Source organism: Lingula anatina, chromosome 2 (genome assembly GCF_051362555.1).
Source record: "Lingula anatina isolate TDL-2025a chromosome 2, LinAna3.0, whole genome shotgun sequence".
In the NCBI taxonomy this organism is placed as follows: domain Eukaryota; kingdom Metazoa; phylum Brachiopoda; class Lingulata; order Lingulida; family Lingulidae; genus Lingula; species Lingula anatina.
This window is the reverse complement of record NC_141768.1, coordinates 27,472,337-27,496,636: the sequence shown is the minus strand read 5'-3', so window position 1 is coordinate 27,496,636 and position 24,300 is coordinate 27,472,337. Positions and strand designations below refer to the sequence as shown.

At 37.3% G+C, this 24,300-nt stretch overlaps 2 protein-coding genes across 4 annotated transcripts in view; both read right to left on the bottom strand.

Annotated features, from left to right (window-relative positions):
* Window positions 1-781: 781 nt before the first annotated feature.
* LOC106180552 (uncharacterized) lies at window positions 782-6,040 on the bottom strand. Its single transcript, XM_013564564.2, has 5 exons — window positions 5,624-6,040; window positions 5,060-5,131; window positions 3,127-3,230; window positions 2,521-2,672; window positions 782-2,102 (listed from the first exon to the last, which is right to left on the bottom strand). The coding sequence occupies exons 1-5, from the start codon at window positions 5,795-5,797 to the stop codon at window positions 1,873-1,875; spliced, it is 732 nt and encodes a 243-aa protein (XP_013420018.2). The 5' UTR covers window positions 5,798-6,040; the 3' UTR covers window positions 782-1,872.
* Window positions 6,041-12,663: 6,623 nt separating this feature from the next.
* Window positions 12,664-24,300, bottom strand: part of LOC106180550 (protein Wnt-10a-like) — a 35,337-nt gene continuing 23,700 nt past the window's right edge. For 2 of the 3 annotated variants that reach the window (XM_087004027.1, XM_013564558.2), the window contains exons 2-5: window positions 21,780-22,051; window positions 16,207-16,487; window positions 14,494-14,634; window positions 12,664-13,986 (exon numbers count right to left, since the gene is read on the bottom strand). In XM_087004027.1, coding sequence (XP_086860153.1) covers window positions 13,660-13,986; window positions 14,494-14,634; window positions 16,207-16,487; window positions 21,780-22,051 — 1,021 coding nt within the window. In that variant the 3' untranslated portion in view covers window positions 12,664-13,659. The remainder of the gene's footprint in view (window positions 13,987-14,493; window positions 14,635-16,206; window positions 16,488-21,779; window positions 22,052-24,300) is intronic. The other variant, XM_087004026.1, reaches the window with a different exon arrangement.

Sequence of the window (24,300 nt, the reverse complement as noted above, 5' to 3'; positions counted from 1 at the left end):
CTATTCTTTTTTTATTTGTTCCAATTAAATTTTAATTTGTTTTTAAATTGTTATTTTCATAAATGATAATTGTTTGAAGTTGATTGATTACCAGTAATAGCCTTTCTCAAATTATGCAATTTACCTAACGAAATATGGCACCCGCAGTAGCAATCTTTTTTAAAATGAAAAATGTATTTTTACTTAATTTTTACTGCTAAGCGTAAGTTTTTCTTTCAGTAGCAGGCATGATGGTAGGCAGAAACCAGTGCCTTGCCAACCATGCGCCTATCATAAGATGGTCACAGTATTGGAGTTTTTCCTGCGTGACTGAGTGAGAATTAAGAACTCATTCCAGATCTCTATCAAAAAAGTTGTCGAATGCTGATCTTTAGAGATTTTAAACAGTCAAATATTTTAGCGGTCAACTAGTATACTACAATGTCGAAATTAAATTTCCAGTAAAAATTAGATTATTTTGATCATCACAATAAAATAGCTGAGCGGCATTTAAGATTCTTTTGTGAAACGCAGTGTAGTCAACCAAATGTTAGTAGGCTAAGATGTTATCCCGAAAACTGACTTTGGCCATTTTGTAAAACAGGGCCCAGGAGTAATCACATGGTTAATTGCTTCTTTCAAATCTTATTTTAATTTTTTCATTGTGTATTTACTTTTGATTATTCCTTCTTTGAGAGGTTCTATAAAATGTTTTACGTTTTATATATGCGCCTAAAGCGCATCATTACCTCTCAAAATGATTGTTGGTACATTTACTAGTAGAGTAACAAAAACCACAATATTGACAGATCTGTTGCTTTACTTCCAAAATACAATATCGTGTACAATTTAAGTGAAATTCCAAAATCAGTGTCTGTTGTTTTTGATAATTGAACAAGTTAGAATTTGGCTTATATAGCCCAGGAGCTATGGAAGGGGGGGAGGGGGGGGGGGGGGTGACTCTTGGGAAGAAATTTCATTTTTTTCTTACATGTAATTTTTTCCTGGTTTCCATTAAAGGTTGTAACATTCATCGATATTAAAATTTCAGACATTCTTTTATTGACACCAATTAAAGGGATAATAACTCTTCGTATGAGATCTATATTTCACAATAAAAACATTGTAAATAACTCATATTAATATAATATATTCTGTTTTACCACAAAAATGGCAGTTAGACCATGTGACCTCCATTTATGGCTATACTCTGTTAAAATCTCTTAAGAGATTTTAACAAAAAAACCAAACTTTTTAGAAAAAAACCAGAGACTAACTTTGAATGTAAAAATGGATTCATTAACCATTGGTTAGTATGGGAAAATTGTTGTTTACTCCAGGAAAATTCATTTTTTGGCCGAAACGAAGAGTTATTATCCCTTTAATATTTCGAATGTAAATTAGTGCCGTAGGCACACTTGGGGTCGCGCAGCTAGTTGTTGAAGGTCTATAATAACCTTACGACTGTAGCACTCCTCTAGTAGGACTGAAGGAAAAGTAGGAGACGGGGAAAAAGCCTGTTGGACCGAGGGGAAGAAAAAGGTACTACACCTACTAGCATTAAGACCAAAAGAAACTTTTTTCAACCACTCCCCCGCCACCCCCCCCCCCCCCTCTCTCCACAGCCTATGTCTCAGGAAGGGCAGAAATTATAAAGTCCTTAGTCAATCAGTCCATTTATGTTATCAGTGCACAGGCCCGTAGCCAGCAATTTCAAAAGGGGGGTTCGTTTTCTGAAAAAGTGGACCTTTCTCCGTAAAAACATCATGGACCTGGATCAAATTTTACCCAGAGTGGACCTTTTCCCAGCAAAAGGGGCGGTTCTTTTGAACCCCCCCCCCCCCCCCCCCCGGCTACGGGCCTGGTGCAGATAGTCCATCAATCGCTACGAGTCTAGATCCTCTTCCACCACTGGTCCAGATCCCGAACAGCGTTCCAGTTAACCAATTTCCACCAATCTGCCACGAAGTCTGCACGTTTGTTTTGGTGCTTCAGGTAGTACGCATGCTCCCAGATGTCAATCACCAGAATTGGGTGGAGATCCTCAGTCACAGGCGAGTCCTGATTTGCCGTTGTGGAAATGACTAGCTGTTCATTCTCTCCTCTTGATAGCCACACGTATCCTTGAATAGAAATGAGCCCATTCAGAATGAGAAGAGCCGAGTCCTGGCTAGGCCACGACCTAATTAGGTAGTCCCTGCAGGGGCACAGTAATTAAATCTCGGCTCAATTCAACCGGTCGAGGGACGACGCGTGGGGAGCCGTGTGGGAGGCGGAGAGACCATTACAGGATTAAGCGATCTTCCTTAAATGTAGGACCGCCATATTAAGGTCGTGGCCTAGCTAGCAATTGACTTTTCTCGTTCGAATGGCCTCATACAGGAATGGCTTTAGAGAAATATGATGCTGTGCTAGCAGGATTTTTAATATACAAAAGCGATTAATGCACCGTTTTGTTTTTAATAGATACAAGTATGCCAATAATCACCGTTAAGTAAATACATGTATGTGCCAGTAGACTTGGATATGTGCTAACCTCACCTGAACCAAACAATGCCATGGCCTTTGTTGTAAACTGGTCTTTGAAATTATCGTATGTCCCAAAATTCTGTATTATATCACTTTTCAAATCTGGAGTTATAGCTGCACCTCCGGGGGACATACAAGCCCAGTATATAGCATGGTTGAAATACCTGGTGGGAAATAATAACCGTTTGTTAGGCAGTATAAACGTATCTCACGGGTCAGGTACCATCTTGCAACTGTTTGTGTCTCTGTTCAACCATGATAAGATGTTCAAATATCAAACAGATGTTTCAAAATACCAAATGCCTCCCCAATTTGAATAAAAATATGCATATTAACATTCAAATAGTAAATTCTGTTTGTACCAAAATATGCTTTGCCTTAGTATATATACTCTAAATCAATGCATAAACTTCAAGGTACTTGTAAGTCAAAAATCGGACCGATTTAACTCGAAATTGATCAGTGTTATATGTGATACAGTGTATCTACAAGTTTACCACTTTAAGACTGAAGGTAAAACACCTAGATATTTAATGCACTGCCATATTATCAAGATTATTAATTTGCATAGAATAAATCTATACCACGCTGGAAATCAGTAGACAATGTACTTCTCACCCGCCCCCATTGTTTCTCAAAGCTGTCCTATATTTTTCAGGAACATTGGACACATTTTGGAGAATGTTCAAAATGGAGCTCTTGGCGAACGTGTTTCCGGGATCCTGCAATAAAGAAATACCAAAAAGAGATATTCAGCCATTCTAGGATATGTTCCCCCTTTTATTTGTGCACTTGCCTCTATTAAAATTGGAAATTATTTATTTGTAAATTGTTTTTTGCATATTCCCCTATTCACGAGAACCACGGCCACACTCGACTGTTACCTTGAAAGTTTAAAAAACTAAAAAAAATCTGAAAACGACTTTAGAATACCATACTGGTCTACCATGAAGCAAAATAAAAAAAATCAAAATCGGTTAAGTATTTTTAATCAATTAAATAAACTCGCCACATATAAGCCGCAGAAGACTGTAAATAAAGGGAACTTTGGAAACAACTCGGATCACGTGTAATGAAAATTCAAGCAAGATACAAACACCCCAAAAGAATCACCTTCAAACAAAGAACATGCACCTTAAGTATCGTCTCCCTTTTTGTTTGTAAATCCCAGCTCCAAGAAAAGTTTCGTTTTTTGTTTGTCGAACTCTCCGTAGTCGAGCGAAGCCGGCACTGGGACAACGTAGATGGGCTATTTAGGATTGGTGTACTTGGTTTCAGGGTAAGTTGACGGCTTTTTCTCTTTTATTTGAATTTTTATCGCGCGTGTTCCGAGTTTTTGCTTCAGAAGCTTCCATTATTTTATAGTCTTCTGTAAAGCGATTTTTTGCTTAGTAGTAGACCTGTATAGTATTCTTAAGTCGTTTTGTTTTGTTTGTTAAAGGGATAATAACTCTTCGTTTTGGCCAAAAAATTAATTTTCCTAGAGTAAACAACAATTTTCCCGTACTTACTAATGGTTAATGAATCCATTTTTACATTCAAAGTTAGTCCCTGTTTTTTGTTTTTTTTAAATTTGATTTTTTGTTAAAATCTCTTAAGAGATTATAACAGAGCATAGCCATCAATGGAGGTCACGTGGTCTGAAGACAAGCTCAGGTATCAGAATAATAGCTTTAACTGCTGTTTTTGTCGTAAAACAGAATCTATTATATTTCTATGAGTTATTCACAATGTTTTTATTGTGAAATATAGACCTCATACGAAGAGTTATTATGCCTTTAACTGATCAAGGTAATAGCCTGACCAAGACTGTGACTGTGACCAAGGTGAGTGATTCCTTGTAATTTTCCGTCACTTCATCACTAACAACACTAACAAACTAGAATTAATGATGGATCCCATCAGGTTGAGGGAAATATGTACAGGTACCCCAGAAAATTCATTTTTCAAAATTATGGATGGCAATCGCTAGGCCACAAAATCGTCGCAGTGACGAAGAGGAGCGGTGACGAAGAGGAGATGCTATCGAAGCCCAAGGTACTGTACTCCAGAAATAGTGCGTTCCAAAATGCATTCCCATATATTTTTGCACACTTAAGATTAAATTCAGATGTTGTTGCTGTATAAAGATGCAAACTACAGGAAAGGACAGTAAAAAGGTAATTTTTGTGATGAAAAATTCAGACTACGGTGTTAAAAATGAAATTGGGAAGGTCTCCTCCATCCAGTGCAGTATAAAGCACCATGCGCTTGTACATGTATTAGCACGTACACTGTACGTTGCCATAGTCTATCTGAATCTCTAGCTTGGTATTTTGTTGAAGGAAATCATGTGGCATCTTAAGACATCTTAAGATCTAAATCTCTTCAATTGGACTTATATGTTTATCTGTGGACAAAAGAGTATCAGCTGAATCTTCTCTCTAAATATACGGCTGCCAATTTAGGGCGGCAGATGGCGCTACTGTCGGAGGATTCTTCAAGTCACCAACGCACACAAAACTACACATCTGTTTAGTGTAATGTTTCTACGAAATCGTTTAAACAGTACCTCTTCTCTCCATTGTTTTAATGCGGCATTCATCTTGGTCGTATAAGCTGCATGATGTCCCTGGTGGTGAATCTGAAAAAAAAGAAAGAAAAAAAACAGTGTATGCAGTTACAACATAATAATGATAATGATAACAACCCTTATCCTCTCGACATCAAATGGAGTTGCTCTGTTATTAACGCATTAATCATGAGGGCATACACGAGAGAAAAATATCAATTTGAAAGGCAGGATGAACATGCTTACATTTGACATGTTCCGGTATATGTAATGCACCTGCATGTACGTGATATACTAATTTACATCTTCATATCGGTATCATTTGCAATCATAACGCACCATCCAGCTCCGTTTTATAGTGTGAATAGCATATATTTATATCTATCTATCTATCTATCTATCTATCTATGAGGTAGATAGAGAATATTCTCTCTCTCTCTCTCTCTCTTATTTTTATTTATTTATCTATTTATTTTTTGCTAAAACAAACACTTGCAACATGAATCACGTACGGCCCACTAGTAGTTGGAAGGGATGTGGAGAGTAATACATCACGTCACTTGCCTGAACCGTTCTTTCGTCCATGTGCGGCTCCAGACCACCATAGGGATATGGCAGTGGTGGTAACGGGTACGCTTCTTTCGGGACAGCACTTTCTTCATACATCCCTATAGCAGCTGTCTGATGTGGGGTCACAATCAGAGTTATAAGACATAAAAGCACGGTGACAATCGCCATGATTCCAGCTTATTGCAACGTGGCACCCGCGTGTCCTCACGTGGACCTGCTGGTCTTGAAGGTTGATTCAAGGTCTGGATGACTAATAAAATTCGCGCTATAGTTAATTCTGATTTTCTAAACAATTTCCGCTTGAAATGCAACGCCGTCTGTTGGGCACAAAAATGAAAAAAAATGGTGAAAATTAATATTCTGAGCTAATGATAATAACGTTGGCAACTCTCGCGGCACAACAGATGTATTGAGGGATATTGTCTTTTTGCTCCTCTCTTAATAAATTTAAATTTTATTCAGTCGTTGCGGTTTGTTGCGTTGATTATGGTTTAGAAAACGAATAGTGACCGTTTTGCATAATGCTTTTCATTGCTTTTAAATTGGGAAAACATCTATTAACAGAATAATATTAGGGCTATGACGTACGATCAATTGACGTCGTCTGAATTTGTTTTCATTCAGTTGTTAAAGCAACTGCACGTGTGAAAGAAAATTGCGGTGACAGATATCGGGGGGGGGGGGGGGGGGGGGGGGGGGCGTCCACAAACATCACTTGCGCTTTTATCTATATTTTTCAGACAGGAAATGCCCAAAAAAAACTCAAATCCAACCTTTCTATAGCAATGATTCTTTGTTCATGTTGTTTAGGAAAAATGTATGTAAAATTTCAACAAGGCAGCAAAGCTGTCAATTGTACAGACAAAAAGCAGAAAACATTGATGCACAAAATAGTCTACTGTCAATTCTGGTGCAATAATACATTATGCTTAACAGCAAACACCAAATTTTAATTATGCACAACAGGTAAAATGGGTGTGAGTAAAAAAGCGAGGAAAACGAAAAGGTGCGTCTTGATTTACGTTATCTAAGTCTTCATTTTTTAAACTTTCTAGTTTTTTTGCGTAAAAAAACGTGCAGTATGCTATACTGCATCTCTACTACACAAGGTCTCCACACCACTGCGAAACTAATGTTAAAATGCCACCTCGATAATACTGTACTTTCATGCGGCGGTCGAAGTAGAAGTAGAATCCAGGCATGAAGCTTTTCTCTTTTCTGTCATTGATTGTCATTGTCATTTCAGATGGACATTTTATTCAACCTGTGTCTACTGGTATAATAATATTGGAGCAGGGTAGCAGCCTCCAAAAGCTTCTGTCTTGCACTTTTTCGGTTCAAAGTAAATGTATGTTTTTTTTCACGCTACATCTACACCTGTAACAGGTTTGTTTGGTGGTTCACCGTGGAAGGACTTCCAAAATTTCAATCTGGGTCAAAAATTTTTAAACACCTCCAAATCGTAGGCTACAAGAAATCACATGGTACAATTTCCATAGAAACGCCTGCAGACAGATTATTTGCCAAGTGAAAGTTTTATCTTGAATGTTAAGAAATGGAGAAAATTTAATAAATGAGAACCATATTAATCAAAATGATGCATGTTTTTTTTTATTCAGTGTATTTTATGTGCAAAATAATGACTTTAGTTTGGTTTTTGTGCAGGTGTGACTGACTACGATCCTTATTTAGGGTCCTTATGTACGATCCTTATTTTGTTCTGCCTCACATAGAAATTCAATTTACAATCGAAATATAACTTTATTATGAGTTAAAGACCCTGGCCCTGTTGCTGAACCATCAACTCTGTTCTCCAGAGCAATTATCAGTATAACTTTCAAATTTCTTTTCTCAGATTGGGAATCAAATCTAAGGATTAAGCTGGAGTGAAGATAGACTTTATTAGCCTTTAGCACTCCATATATGAAAAAGTCTTTGCAGTATAATAAATAGAAATGATCATAAATATGTGTTTTTTTAATTAAAATTAGTAATTTTTGAAACAGTAAGGATTTTACTACATGACTCATGCCGTGTTCTCAGTGGTTTTAAAACAAAACACATTTCAAGGCGCACCTCAAATACCACCATATTTTTATTTTTAGGAGGGTGGAAGAAAAGCTACCCCCCTTTCTCTCTCACACACACACACACACACACACACACACACACACACACACACAATTTTTTCATCTAGATGTGCGATACCCCACCTACCTTAATCCTGTATCTAATTGTTAAGCCTTCTCCCCACTTAAGATTGTTGCAATGTCTCTGAAAAAACAAAATAGATTAGTCTGAGTTGCTGCTGCTTTTAAATTAAAACACATTTCAAGGCGCACCCCACCATTTTTTGACTTACATGGGAGTGGAAGAAAAGCCCCCCCCCCCTTTCACACACACAAACATACACAAACTTAAGCCTGTATCTGAATCGTTAAGCCTTCTCCCCACTTAAAATTGTTGCAATGTCTCTGAAACAACAAAAATAGATTAGTCTGAGTTGCCGCTGACATCAAGAAATCTCAAACATGCCCTTCAAGTCATTTATCTATTGTTCACGCACGTGATAACACATACTGCTAGTGCTACCTAGTGCAAGTGCTAGTGCTATTGGTATTGGTTGTGGTGAAAAGTAAAAATATAGAAATACATTTATAATAATGAAATTATAAATAAATTAAAGACTGAAATACAATGAATGTACACACACTGGACAAAAGAAGTGTCACCCCTACTGAGCCAATACTATGGGGAGATAAATGACTGTGGAATGATATGCTCCTGGTATCATTTTATTAACATCAAATTTCACAAAAAATCACAAAATGAGAACAAAATATACATTCTACCAAAATATGCAGTTTCAAGTCCAAAATTAATACTTAGTGGCATAGCCACGTGACCTAATAATAGGTGCCAGTCTACGAAGCAAGGTTTCATATTATTGTCTGATGCGTTCAGGGCTTATGCTGGCCCAAGCATGAAAAACTGAATATAACAGAGTTTCTCTGCTGGTTAGACGGGCATTTGTAAAAAGTTTTGACATATCATTCCACACATTTTCTATTATGTTTGCATCCGGACTCTGGGCAGGCCACATCACCCTGCGAATGTCCTGTTGGTCAAACCAATCATCAACTGCTCTGGGCCTGTGACAAGGAGCATTGTCATCCTGGTGAACAAATGGATAATTCCTGTCACCAAACATGTTAGTAATAGATGGTAGCAAGCCTGACTCCAAAACATCGATATATTTCTAGTGATTCATGTTTCCATTAACCACTATCAATTCGCCCAAGCCATGGATGCTGATGCAGCCCCACACCATGATGAATATGTTGCTCCGGGTTCGAAAATTCAGTGCATGTGGTTCAAATGCTTTACCAGCAGTTTGCCAGCATAATACTCGTTTGTCATCAGAGGTCAGACCAAAGCGACACTCATCAGAAAAATATATAGGACCAATTGTCATGAACTGTCCAGTTCCAGATCCTGTTGACCCTAGTTTACTCTACGTTGCCTGTTTTGTAACGATATAAGAGGTTTCAGTCTTGCTACCCTGCTGTACACTCTCTGAGCATGTAACCGACGCCTAGCAATTTTCACAGACACATTCTTATGTGTGGAATTGTTCCACTGTGTTGTCAACTGACAAGCAGTGTCGAACTTAGACAACCTGGACATCAAAATCAGTCGTCGGTCTTCACGGCCAGTATTTTTTCTTGGACGACCTATCAGAGGCAATTTGTCTCTTGATCCAGTGTTTCTATATCGAGACCACACCCTCTGCACGGTTCTGACTGAACAATTCAATTGTATCGATAATCTGACATTGCTTATATTCCGCCTCTTCAGGTTAATAACCTATAACCGTTAGATAATTGCCTGTATCTTGCCATATTGGAGGAAGACAGGAATAACATTTGCTGTACATGTACAAGACCAACAATACAATTCAATGGTATAGCGGTTTTATACTCCTTAGTCACATTATAAGTAGACCAGGCATAATAAGTACCCAAGATCTGCCTACTTTTATTACTCTGAGTTAGGGGGTGACACTTCTTTTGTCCAGTGTGTGTATATGTCAAAGGCCTGGACCAAATCTAGTCCCATGCATAAAAAGCCCAGACCCCATGTTTATTACGCCCTGGCTGAGCCCATTCTTTATGGTGTCTTTGCATTGTTAACAGCATAATGGGCAAGTTAAATGACCAAGTTAATTGACTAAGTTAATTAGCCAAGCTGCCAGTTTGTTTGTATGGCATGATATTTGTCAAAGACGCCATAAAGAATGGGCCCAGCCACAAGGAATTCTCTTTTCTCCTGTGGCAAACCACCATTCAACATTTTCGTTTTAGGTAATTTATAAGAGACTTGTTTAAAATTAAAAATATTTAAAATATTATTTGAATTACTCATGCTTGGACCATATCCAACCTTCGTTTGCATGTGTTTGACACGTGGCAGAAACTTGCAAATCTATTGAGAAATTAACCAATCAAATCGAACTATATGTGACTGCGACGTGTTCCATTTTTTCTACCACGAAAACAATTTCTACACTTTTTGACTCTTAAAGAAATTTAACTTGCACTCAATTACTCCCTATCTTTTTACTGATTTGACTGTCCTTAAACAGTTATTTGCAATTAGTGAAGATGTAAGCCATTAACTTTACAACACTACTGTCGTTACGCACGCAATAAAGTTAGCACAGGTCGCTCATCAACTTATGAGTGTTGTCTGATCAAAGGAAACCCCTTTCAAGGATAACAAACTACAAACACAATTTATCTTTTTACCTATAGTTTTGCTGAGAAGCCGCACCTAACATGACATAGGAGCACAGATGTTTTTCATGTGTATTAATTGGATTATATCATTTTGCTAAAAGAAACTCTCAATCCAAAACCAAACAAAAGTCAAAGGAGAGTTTTTTTAATAAAAATTCCTTCTGGTTACAAACTCAAATTCTGCTTCAGGCACAACAAATGTTTAAGTTGAATTTAAGCTACCCAAGTAGTTCTTTTTTTACTTACCTTTGTGATTAAAGACAACTTCAAAGCCGTCTTCGTCTGTGAATAGTGTACTTCACTTCGCCTAAACTGTGTTATGCACGTAAGATTCGTCTTGTGAGCTGAATAAAGACGATTCACCAAAGTGACATCATCTTCCCCCCTATTATTTGAGGATACATGAAAAAATCTCAATTCTGAGTTCTTTTTTTCTCTGTGTGTCAGTCTGTTGAATATGTACACCTATATGGTGTCATGTTCTTTTACAATCCAACTCCTGTAAATGGTTGAATTTTACCACCACGGCACCGAGCTTTGAAACTTTACCCTTCCCAAACATTTTTGCCAAGCTAACTCATAATGCAGTAAAATGCATTTACCCAACCACAAATTCACCAAATACATGTACAGGATCTTAGTTCACTTTATAAGTTGGGATTTAAAAAAATGTAAAGGTATGTTGGGGTTATGTAAATGCACCTTCCACCATAAAAAATAATTAGTGCGTTGAGATTCATTATACAAAGGAGCCATCAGACAAACTGTCCCCTCCTTAAATTATATTCCTTAATAAGGGACTAAATGCATTTGAAGCAAGTTGTTATGTCAAATCATTGCCACTGATTCATATCACATGCCACCATAATGTTCCAAATATAATTTATAGAACTTATAGAAACACTGAAGGGTTTCGTTTTGGATATTTGCTTACTTTCTGTGCTTTATATTCACGGTAACCCCAGATCATTTAATTTGAATTACCCATGCTATTGCATATCATACATTACTACGTCATTTGACAGACCTTTACGAACTAGAGGGACAGATAAATAGGTCGAATTAACAACCACAAATTCGATGAAGGTATATTTTGAAAGCTTTTTTTACTGACTGCATAACTATTTTGGTGTATCTTATAATGTATATTATAATTTGGCGGACGGACTTTATGTCAGTCGATTAAGAAACTGGAAGAAGTGATTTAAATTATATGCTGTTACATGGAATGTATGCTCCTTAATTCATATGTAACTTTAAGCGGTCCAACAACAGACGCCTGGACCAATTGTCAATTTCAAAATGTCTTTAATCCTGCTGCAGATCTATCAAATTGTTGTTTTAAACATTCAGACTTTCACAGTGAATTTCTACATAAGTTTTGATTTATAAATTGAAAGTGTCAGCAGAAAATTTATTGGAAAATGCACAAGTGTAGAATAGGAATAAAATATGAATAATGTCTCATCTTTATGAACGACATCATTATTACTGACTCACCATTCTTTAATTTTGTATTGGAGACACCATTAAAGTAACAAGAAATAGTCATACATGTCCAACGAAAATAAAAAAATGGGATGTAGTCCAGGGGTCGGATCCAGGATTATTTGAAGGGCAGGTCCGCGGATGCGAAGCCGAATCCCCCCCCCCCCTCCGCCCCCCCCCCCCCCCTCTTGTCGAAACAGAATTGTTACCCATGTTGAAGGCTTGTCGCGCCGTCTACAGGAGATAATTGCAGTACACGGTAGACGCACACGCTGTTAGGCACGTGATCTTTAACGAGCACACCCTAATGCTAATTGTGTGTGAATTTGGTGACATTTGATGGCGTCTTTTCAATTTTATAGACATTTCTTTACATCTGTGGAAGTCACAGTGAAACAGTCGATTTGAGGGGGTACCTCTTATATATTTTACTAAATGGTATAAAATATGTATATTTTCACCACTATTTTGTATTTTTTAAACCATTAATCATGTTAGACACGGTATCCGTAATAAAAAACACTATTTCTAACAATTTACAGCTGTAAGGTGATCATTTGTAAATAAAAGTACATGGAAATGGGGGCGGGACAACCTTTTTGACCAATGTTGTAAGCCAATCACACTGGTTTTTAGACTGAAGCTGTATTTTAGTCTTATATGTTTCTTTTTTGTAAGTTTGAGACTAGTAAGTGACACGTTGTACGTCACTATGGCGGCATCTTTCCCACTAAAAAACAAGTCATCAACCATACAAGATTTTTATTTACAAACTGTACACAGTAAAAAGCAAATAAATAACGTGTCTGTACAGAGTATAACTTAATAGAAATTATACAAAAAGGAACGTTGAATCTGTAAAACAACTGTTTCACGTAGTAAAGTCTATTATTTTCAACGTACTGAAATGGACTGTTTATCCTTGACGACTTAGACTGTACAAGTGATTTGGACATGGAAAAGTTTGAAGAGTATGCACGTGTAATGAATCCTGTAATCATTCCTCTTAAACCAAAATTAATGTAAAACACAGATATTTAAGATGACATAAGCGAGTCACCTTTTGTCGACAAAAACACAAAGAGTGAGAAGTAAGAAAAAAATAAACGGGCAGTTCTCAAATAACATTACAATATATAACAATATGTGTTTGAACCCTTGAGCATCTTGATGTATAATATACACATATAAAATATTTAGGTTTAGGTTATATTTTCATGCGTTCAAACGGTGAAGTCACAAATCCATTGCAAACGCATACGCACAACACCGCTTTTATGACGTCCCATCATCCGTCCACCAAAACTCGTATTAGAATTCGCATGAATTCTCCAAGTTCTAACAATATATTCCATCTTCTGGAACTTCGACACATTAGGAAATATTCATCCATGTAAATCTTTTCCAGTTCTATTGCTTGTGAATGAAAAAACCCTCGCCTGGACTTATTTCCCCTGTGAATAGAGATCTCTCTTCGAACGAAGTCACTTTTGATATGGTGCGTAAGGCATAAACGATGTCCCTTTGAAAAGAAGAAAACATTTCAAAACTTTCAGGTGAAATCTCCCCCATCTCTACCAGTGGCGCATATAGTCTGTCAGGATCCATGATATTTTCGGTAAAAGACACGACAATCCGTTCTCTCCATAAAGCAGTGAATCGCCACCGCATACACTTTGTGCCAAATATCACTGAAAAAATGTTTAACTGATGGCGCACAAGTAATTCCTATGGGAGTCCCTGTTACTTGCACACTGTTACCCAGTCGTTGTACGTGCACGTTTTACAGATCACATAACAGCACCAATGAAATTTACAATCACATTTCTCCGTCCTTTTCATCCGTACAGTGTCATAACCTCGCCCACAACAGAGAGAGTCACAGTTGTCCATCCCCGTGCTGCTCCTGTTACAAATCCTCCCCACCGTACCTGGAGAGTCCAGCTTTGGGTTAGGTTCACAAAATGTTGGGGACTTTTCTATATACACAAGGTCCGTTTTGAAAGGACCACGCTTAAATCCTTTATAAGCAGGCACCAGGCGTCCTTTTGCTGAATTAGTCGTGTCAACCTATTAAAAATAATAATATTCAGTGGTGATTAAACTGATTTTAATTTTATTGATGTGTTATGTGAGATGACTGCAATTGCTTGTGTGCTTAGCCGTGTGCAATGTGCGTACATGTACATGTACCTAAAACACGTGTGTGTGTGTGTGTGTGTGTGTTTAAGAGTGCCTCCGATAGGCATTTACTTTTAATTCGACGTGAATTTAAAGAAATCGCTCTTTCATTTCAAATTTTAATAACTCAACGAACCGTAACCATGATGTACAGTGGGGAAAGCTTTCCTAGTTCGCTTGACACAGCTAACGCAATCAAGTAAACCACCCCCATTTTAGCTTGTGTTAACAACGTACATAGAAGTGTGAAATCCAGCAACTTGGCATATGGTATATGACCAATATTTGAAGCTCAAGCACAAAAGTATCCACAACAACAAGAAGAGCATTGTAACTTGACGAAGAAAAAAAAAGCAATGCTTTTTAAATAAAATGCCGAATTTTGTTTTGGAATACCTTAGTAGCCATGTGGTATTTTTGCTTGAGCTCGTTGCCGACATTGCGAAACGGTGGGGTAGCCTTCCAACACGTTTTCAGCTCACAGCTCCCTGACATCCCGTGACATTTACACTGCGTCCGCACGCCACGTGTCACTAACTGGAAGAGAAACAATAGAATTAAGTATCCAAATCTTACACCTCTCAAACATCTCAGCGAGAAGCGGAGAGTGTTTCAAACCCTTTTTGCTTTCTATAGCATGATTAGAGGCAGAGGGTTCCCGTGAGAGGTGCATTTACTTTTTTTTTTTACTACAAATGGGATCGCTTTTTTTAACCACAATTGTCTGACACAGTTCATTAATTACAATTTAAAAAAGGCAGTTAAAAACACTGTCAAAATTATTTAACCTATATTGCGTAACAATAGTCATGTCACTTTTAGTAACGCCACGTAAATAAAATAACATCTTAAAATTCAAATTTGAAATAGGAATTAGACAGGTACCATGTAAACACATGCACGCGAAAACGGTAATGTCAATGTTTTTTCTTGTCCTGGTTAATTATTAAAATACTTTGTCTTTCTATGAAAACTTATGCCTGTAACATTATACGCGAACGCGTATTTAATAAGAATAAGATCTTCGTATTGCAACAGCTGCCGTGTAACTATGCTTGGTTATAAAATGTATGTCAAAAGCCTGGCCCATCAAAGAGAAACAATAAGGCAAACAGCAGCACACGCCTGGGAACGAAGGAAGCAAAAGCCCTGTTCTAATGAACAACATTTTTCTCTTTTTGAAATCGCAGTTCAGTTAACGCCCCAATTGAACCATATCTAATATTCGCCCAACCTTTCACCCTCTTTTAAAAGTTGACTTTGTTTAGACATGCGTGTAATGGGACTCCGGTAAAAAAGATCGACCGAGGCAGTCATTTATCCAAGAGTGATTGAAAAGTAACGTTGCTCACGAATGTCGAAAGATGTGATTGAATCGGACGCCGCACGCATACGGCTTTTGAAAACCGTCTTTTGATGAATTGACAACAAGGGTACACCCTAACGTCCACAAAAAAAGCAATCACAGGTTTGCAGTGAATGACAGTGATGAAGTCAGACTCAAGACCTTTTATTGCAGTCCATCGTACCGCAGTAAATAAACTTTTCTAACCTTTTTTCTTTCAGGTTTTTAATTTAAATTTGTATAATGTGCAACCCCTTTAAGAATTATAGTGAAATAGAACCGCAAGCTAGTCGTGGTATCATCGTTAAGCCTGCGTGGGTGCGTTAAACTCACTGAAATACGCACCTGATGTTTCGTAATCTTCGTTATGTTTTTCCACAAATGAAAACCGCCTGTGCATTAGCCATAGGCGCGCTGACGCAATTTCTCTAGTTGTTCCTATTTCCGTTCTAATTTGTTCTTTTTTAAGCAATAAAGATATCGTTTGATTTCATTCAAGATAAAAGATGAAAAGCTGGAGGTTAAACGCTTAAGAACGCATAGGGTTGTTAAAAGAAGATTTGTAACATGTATTTTGGTAGCATGAGAAGGTACAATATACGTGTACGTTTTTTAATTTGTTGGTTGTGGATTTGATAACAAATTTACAAAGCTACTCCGGGTGTATACTGTAGTGTATCGTTATATAAGAAGTATTTTTCTACACTGTGAGTCGCCCAAATACTGAATAATAATAACCAACAGGATTACACAAAATTACTTACCAGTCTCCCGGCCCTATTGTTGTGTAAATTTATTTGGGCCCGGATGTCGGAATGAACAATGTCCTTGAAATCCAGAAACTTTTCTGTGAAACTTTCTCCAAAATTGACGTTATGACTGCATCCTCCCCAATCCCATTTTTTGGTTGTAGGGTTTATTTTTCCTTGGATTCTACTGTCGCATCCACAGGATACTAGTTTTCCCATGGCACATGCTTTTGCAACTTGTGCGGTCACCCCCGCTGCAGAGATAGCATAGGCAAAAGCGGTCTCTCGGAATCCTGCTACAAAGAATATAAAACAGAAACAATGGATTGAAACAAAGGTGAAAAAGTTATATTAACTATTAATCAATAAGTTATTTTGTAGCTCAGATCAATATCTAAAGAGGCAAAAGATTTAATTAAACCAAAAATATGTTCCTTTTCGTCCATGGGAAAACGTTTTAAAATAAAATACACCAACGGAGTATTTTACCAGTTAAGAACACTTATTGAAATAGGACTTACATTAAAATGAATGTTGTGTTTAGAATGATAACACAGGAAATTGACGACGACATAAACGTAATTTCGAAAAAGAAAAAAACAGTATTCAAGATTCATTTGGTAATCATCAGAAAAAAAAACACTCTCAGTGACTTTATATTTTAGAATTTTCACACAACGCTATTGAATGTAGAATTAAGTTTTGGCAAAGTTTTCTGTAGCCTGTTGTTAAATCAATATTTCTTATTTGTAACGGCACGCATGACTTAATTTTCCATTTGTCCCCTATTTCGCTTTCTTTTGATCGCAGACCAAAATGTCTATTTTCATTCATCATATTTAAATGTTTTTGATCAGATCACGCATTTGTAAAATTATCAAAAAGGGGATGGCATTTTCTTGTTTCTGTCGTGTTGCCCTTGTTATTAGCTCGTTCAAATCAAATATGGCGACCTGAACAAAATTGTAATAGCTGTTGGGGCAATTCTCTAGAATAACATTCTATGTTTTTCATGTTTTGAATTAGCTACCCCTTCCAATATTCTGGAAATGCTAAACACCGGTTCATCGTATGTTCTTGATATTTACAACGTTTGACGATAATTAGGGGCAAGCGCCACGGAAGTAGCCGATTCGCCATGGAAAATGGACGCGACTCCCCTTTAAAATCGCCAGTTCATTAAACGTGGAATCTTGAGTCAATTAAAGACCCATCCTCGCTGCCATAAATAGGATGTTAGATAATGAAAATGATTCGCCGATGACTTTAACAAATCTCCCTTGTCGAAAGTCGTTTCCAAACCCAGATATCGGAATCTACTCTTTTCTTTGTCTACCATTTGGTGAAATTTTAATCTCTCTCTCTCTCTCTCTCTCCAAGTGTGTGTGTGTGTGTGTGTGTGTGTGTGTGTGAGAGTGTGTTTGTGGGATTGCGTATGTGTGACCGCACGCGCATTTGTGTGAGAGAGAGAGAGAGACAGAGAGAGAGAGAGAGAGAGGGAGAGAGAGAGAAAGAGAGAGAGGGAGGGAGGGAGAGAGAGGGAGGGAGGGAAGGAGAGAGAGAGAGAGGGGCAGAGAAAGTTTAGACAAATAGGCAGAACAGTTCTAGCATTCACCGAGTTCTGTGAATATCAGAATTATCAGACGTCTAAACCAAAAATCCTCTGTCAGATTTATGCGAGAACCTATAGACAGGGATTATGTCATGAACATATCACTGAGTAAGCGCAATTTTTAAAAATATGTCAAAGTACCGTCGACATTTCTTGAGAATATATTTATTTTTGTGGAAAAATACTGCAAATAAATCAAACAGTCGAATGAACGGAGAATGAACTGCACACTTTTCGGAGGGCAGTGACCGGTTCAAGCACTGCACTTAAGCTAAAGAGAGCACATTAAGATCGTTACTGCTTTGGGTGATTTCTATGGAGTCTTGTATTGTGTTTTATCGCGAGTCACCTGAACTTAGCCTGTTTTTTCTTGCCTTGAACTACTCAGAATAATGCCAGGGGCAAGCGCCACAAATTACTTTGCCTTTCTCCGAAACTAAGGTCGTTTACCGAGTTTTCTGGGCATTTATGTTCTCCAGTACTCAAGCTTTTCGTTGGCCAAGTACGAGGCTGAATAATGCAAAACATTTAGTAGATTTATATAGCAAGTCCATTCTGTTTGTTGGTCAACCAAATTAAATGGAAAAAAAAAACGTTGGCGGTAAACCATCCTTTTTGCTTAACCTTGCGTTCATGAAACGCAGGCACAATTGTAACCATACGCCATCAAAACGATTTACTGTCTTCAACTTGCAAACACATACAAATGGCAAATTATCAAGGGGAGAAACAGCAAAAAGTACTGGCGCCGCTGTAAAGGCGTTTCTGAATTGCAGCTTGTTACAGGGTTCGTGATACCTTGAATTGGTTCTGGTGAGGGGAGGACCGTGCTATTGAAGTCTACTAGGCTGCAGACAAATTCACATACTGTGTGGCCAGGGTAGGGTTAAAGTTCGGAAACGAAAACCTTCTGTTTGCGTTCAATCACGTACTTCTCTAATCTTTAAATTAATTTGATAATACCACTCCGGTGTCATTTAGGGGACACACATACTAGTTTATTAAAACCTCAAAAAAAAAAAAAAAAATCAGTCGTTTTATCCATTTATACCGTATTCCGTTCAAGTTCATTCTCAACGTCGGTTGCTTACAATGCTTTCTTGTATAAATAAATTGTGTTTTGTTTTTGCAAATTCGGAAATTGACCAATAATGAATTAAAAAAATAAGCGCAAGCAGGTACATGTACCGGCAAGACTTGAAACCCAATGTGTGATTGGTTAGTTATTTACAAACAATTCCATCTCTAGGAGGTGGTCCTTTTGGACCTTGATACAAATTGAGAAATGTTTTCTTTTTGTGGGTATTTTGTGCTTAACTCTGGAATTGTTATGACTGCTTAGGAACAACAACCAAAACCTACCACTAAACACACAAAATATCAATATATCGACAAAAAAGCATTATGTATTTCTAAAACTAAGAAACAAACATAATAGTAACAGTTAAGGTAGTAGGCTTTATAAAACTGTCTTAAAAGACTTACATAAAACTGGCATTACAGAGATAAAAAAGTTAAATACTTGTAACAAATATGAACAAACTCAATGAATTTCGGGCTGTGTCTATAAACCTACATGAACTGCTGTACAAAAACCATATTCTGTCCAATTGCTAGCATCTACGATGAGGCAAAACTGTGTATTTTTCTGAGTTAGCCTGAATCCTATGTTTTTTGTCCTTTTACAATACATAAGAGACAGCGACTATCTCGGTAGACCAGCACAAGAGCAGCCAGTGCCTTTACATGTATGTTCTAGATTGTTCTTTCCAATCTCAGTTATATATTCTTCGAGGTATAAAGAGGTTTTTTTTACTGTAGGGATCACATCAGTTTAATTGCGCTGTCGGTTTGAATTCCGTATAACATAATTTTAAAATGATATGACGAAAACACAAACGTGTTTTTGTGGTATCTGCTTGCACTGGTGTATTGCTTAGAATACGTATGTTCTTTATGATACATGTACCATGCAAGGTCGCACAAACTTAACAAGACCGTTTAATTCATCACACTATTAAACAAAAATGTTACGTCATTAAAAAATAGAAACCATGCCTAGCAAAAACAATTTGAAGGTGGGAACGTCTGCCATGATTTTGGTAAGAAAAGCAGACGTAAAAGAAAAAAGCTGGACAAATATTAAAGAGTTCCTAGCTAATTGATGTGTAATATGTCTGCTTTTTAAAAGCTCCCTTGACAACTGGATCGCCTCTACTGTGAAAACACGTCTCCATTTTGCAGACTTCACCAGGCCTGTCTGTAGACAAAATGGTCAACGTCTTGTGTTTCTTTTTGATTAATAAGATAAATGAACTGGGTCTTTTCCTCATACCTTGGAAGAAAAACTAAATTGAATTCAACATCCGAACAATAGCCCCGGGATCGCAGGCCCAGGAAGGCAAAGAGTTCTGTGCGGCAGGGAGGTTTAAATTAAAGCTAGCTCGTTGAGCTTTCCTACTACGTACTTACAATAATCATTTTCACGCTGCTAAGTGAAAAACAATTATCTACTGCCGTCATTTCCCATAATTTCTTGTTTGGGCATTCATTTCTCCGACATTCTTAAAGACCACGAAGTGAGTTTGTTAAGAACAATATAATATCAAGTTTGAAACTTTTTCAACCCAGGCACTTTGCAAACTTCACAGAGGCTCAGACGTTCGAATATACAAACCACTTATAATGGTAGCATATCTAAACTGGAGGTTATTGGAAAACAGTTTTCCTTGTTAAACTGTTCCTTTGACTTATCAAACCAATCTCTGGATTATGTGAACAAGGGGAAAAGTCACACAAATATAAAGAATCTGGCAGGTTAAAGGGCCTCTGCATACTGTCGTGCCAGCAATCCTGATCCTTGAAGTCGGACAAGAAGAAAGTCAAGAAGAAAGTCAAGGTTATTCGTCCTCTCTTATCTAGTTGAAAAAGGAAGACAATAAACATTCTTTTAATTTGAAATTTATTATTATTACTTTTTTTTTGGATTTGTAAGTTTCTCATAATAAAATTTTGCCGAATACTTTTCAATGAAATAGCATTATACGATTTCAAGGTTGGCGTTGCTTGCTTTGCAATTTTGAAAGATATCATCATATAATTGCTTTCCTTGTCTACGAAGACTTCCAAACGAAAGCATAGGTAGTACATTTCTATAAGTTGTTAGCGACGTTCCTAGTAGGCCAGCCCAGTTTTCAACATTGCTCTCACCTCATTTACTTCATTCTTTCGACAAAAAAAAAATCATCTCCTAACAAGTGGAACCTGTCGTGGTGCTCACTTTTGCGTGTGGAATGTTGTGTTATTTATTTGGGATAAACATGGAAAAAATATCATTCTTTGTAACTGATTGCCTGATTACGATCTTCTTACATGGAAGCCACTTGAACCCGAAGAGGGTTCTGTAAACTAGGTGTTATTGTTTTAAAGTGGATAATGAGACTTAAGGACTGGAATCTGAATCTCATCACATAGCCCAGGTGGAATTTAGTAAAAGTGATTTTTACCTTGAAATGCTGGACACCCCTAGGCTAAGTAACGTTCGTGACGCTACCAATTCCTCGAAGGTACATGCACACATTTTGAAGCTAAATTACCAGCAGATATGAGTATGATGCTTCAGACTTAAGATATTTTCCAGCTCTTCATCTTCGATTAAAGAGTTGTACTATCGCCAATCGAATTGTTTTTTTAACTAGTTTTGACAACCCTTTGTAAGTTATTTGTGTTGTGCTTTTAGGAACAAATTGTGAAAATTACGGTTTAATCCAAATTCCCATATGGCATTGTTCAATCTCCAGTTTTAAATAGGGATGAAGAGCAATCCCCTTTTGGTAATGGAGTGCCTCTACGATTTATTTGCCAGAATATGATTTTCATACATGTCACCCGAATGCCTGAAACTCATTCACTGATTGCATATATAATTTATTTCAATGGAAAAAGGAAGACATAAATGAATTGCGCCTAAACTCACCTCTTGATAAGAACGGGCTAGAATGCGGGTTTTTATTCTTAGTTTCTAACGAAGAGCAGTTCCACCGGTGATCCATGAACTGATGTTGGCATTCATGCATGGCGATCTGGATCCCCTGGATGGCAGACGCTGCTACATCCGGGTATTGGAGACACATTTCGAACTGTTCCGGGGTCAAGTCCGGATACGTTCGACAGACGACGTTCGGGTCCAACTTGGGATCATCGGGCTCTGTTGGTATCGGAATTCTTAAAATATCATTGCGCATGGAACTGAAAATAAAACAGAAAGTTGTAATGTATAGAGTCTGCCTTATGACCACAGTCAACCTGTACCAAAGTCTTTACTGAGTGTTAATAAATTATTATGTTGGATAAATGACAAATTCATTCTTATTTTGCTATGCCTCCAATGGTTTGTAAGACATTTGTTGTGAGTATAAGTAATCAGTACCATAGCTATACATTGCTTTCAGTCTTCTGAAAAATAAAGAAACAGGAATAGGAATCACGCTGTATTCACTGTCATTGTGTAGATGTGTCATGCCTGGGCATTTCAAGATTGCATATATCTTGCATGAGACTATTTAAAAAAAAATTGATGTTTCAAACAAAATAGAACTAAATAAATACTTATATTTTTAACATGTAACCTTTTCTTTTACATATAATAATAATAATAATAATAATAATAATAATAATAATAATAATAATAATTATTATTATTATTATTATTATTATTATTATTATTATTATTATTATTAACAGTATTATTATTATTGTTGTTGTTGTTGGCATCGCTATTTCAGTGACTCAAATTGTTTGTTTTCGCCGTTAACATATTTTTCTTCTTTATATCTTCTTTTACGTCTTTTGAAGAGTTATAACATTACATGGGTTCAAGCGTTGGAATAAATCTTAAACACACTTACGTGTATATAGTGTCCCTAAAAATGAACCACCGGGCGTGTCGATATGTCGATCAGTAAAAGAGTTTACTCAACGATATTTGGAGAGATTTTGCGGCATTTACATGTAAAAAGCTTCAGGTTGGTATTTTACAAAAAGTTGTTTTAGTTATTACAATTTTTCTTTGAAATATCCACCGTGCAGGTTGATTGTGACCATTAGCTTAGTGTTGATATTGGAATTGATTGTTATTGGAGAAGTCTAAAAGTTTAATAACACCATTAGTATTGTGCTTTATTATTATTATGTATGTACTTCCAAATATAAGTCATAGTACATAGTATTTCCTCATGAAGAATGTCCCTATCTTGGCCCTTTCAATATTGTACATATATAAGCCAGGTCCAGCGGCGCATTTTAAGGTCATATAACAAGTTCTTGTTTACCATTTATTCCAGACTTAAATAGTTAGAGTTTGGTAATAAAAAAGATTGCCTAAGGTAAATGATGTAGAAAGACCTGTAAACGGAGCTGTGGTCGGCCACTGTAAAACCGAGAAGCAACTTCAGAAAACATAAAAAACGCCAGCTCTATGCCACGTCTTATCATATTTAGCATAACATTTAACACTTGAGCAACTGAGGGGCATCAGAACGCGCTGCTCTCCAGTGATTAGACGGCAAACACGATGCGATTTGTCAGCGAAATATGGTGTAGATTTCAGCCGCTACTTGTCACTTATGTAATGCTGTTGCTTTTCACGCCGACCCCAAGCTATGGGAATCACATCCAATTTGCTATTGATTACCGAGCAAAGGCTATGGCCTACTACCTCACATTGTTTTACAAGGGGGGGTCAACCGGGGCTGCAGGGATGGGCGTTGAAGTTAAATTTAACATGAAAATATACTTAATGACGAATGTTATTCAAGTAATGGGGGTACGTTTTTTGTACCATAAGGCGTAACTTAGCAATATGTGTATTAATATTCTCTGAACTGTAACATAACTGACAAGTAAGCATGTTATTTTTAAGTGAGATAAAAAAAACTTGACAACACAGTTTTCGTTTTGTGTGCTCGTTTAGGTTTCTGTTATTCCATCAAACTGAATTCTCCTCGTCCTACCTCGGCGCAGTGGAGTTAACGTTGTTTCTTGTTTTCGGTAATTCAGATATCGAACGCAGCACGAAAGCACACATTTTCATTTGTCAACTAAATGATAACAAAAATAATATAAAAACGAAAGGCAGTTATCTTTATTTGACCTTATAACAGTTCCCATCCGTTGGGCTTACACCAATACTTAACGGGAGGCAACCTTGGGCCGGGCTCGTTTAAAATTTTCCTTCAACACATGGCACGGAAAGGCTGAAAACCCGTGGTGTTCTCAGTCGGACATAGCCCAGATTGACAGAACAAGTTGTGTTAGTATTTGGTTTGACCGTTTTTGTGCGTCTTCATAATTAAGCAATATGTTCGGCCTACTGTACCAGAGGTAGAACAAGACCATAGTAACCCCTGCCTGGTACAGTAGTTGCTTATACGTCTAGAAAGAGACTTGGGAGGTGGAGAGGTAGCACGGGGGATTATAAGTGCTTGACATTGTTTTCT

Excerpts from the sequence above, each read along its gene's own strand:
- LOC106180552 (XM_013564564.2), bottom strand. The coding sequence starts at position 5,797 with ATGGCGATTGTCACCGTGCTTTTATGTCTTATAACTCTGATTGTGACC. Across the intron at positions 3,231-5,059 it reads TAAAACAATGGAGAGAAGAG|GATCCCGGAAACACGTTCGC; the intron begins GTACTGTTTAAA and ends TCTTTATTGCAG. Across the intron at positions 2,103-2,520 it reads CATGGCATTGTTTGGTTCAG|GATACGTGTGGCTATCAAGA; the intron begins GTGAGGTTAGCA and ends TTTCTATTCAAG.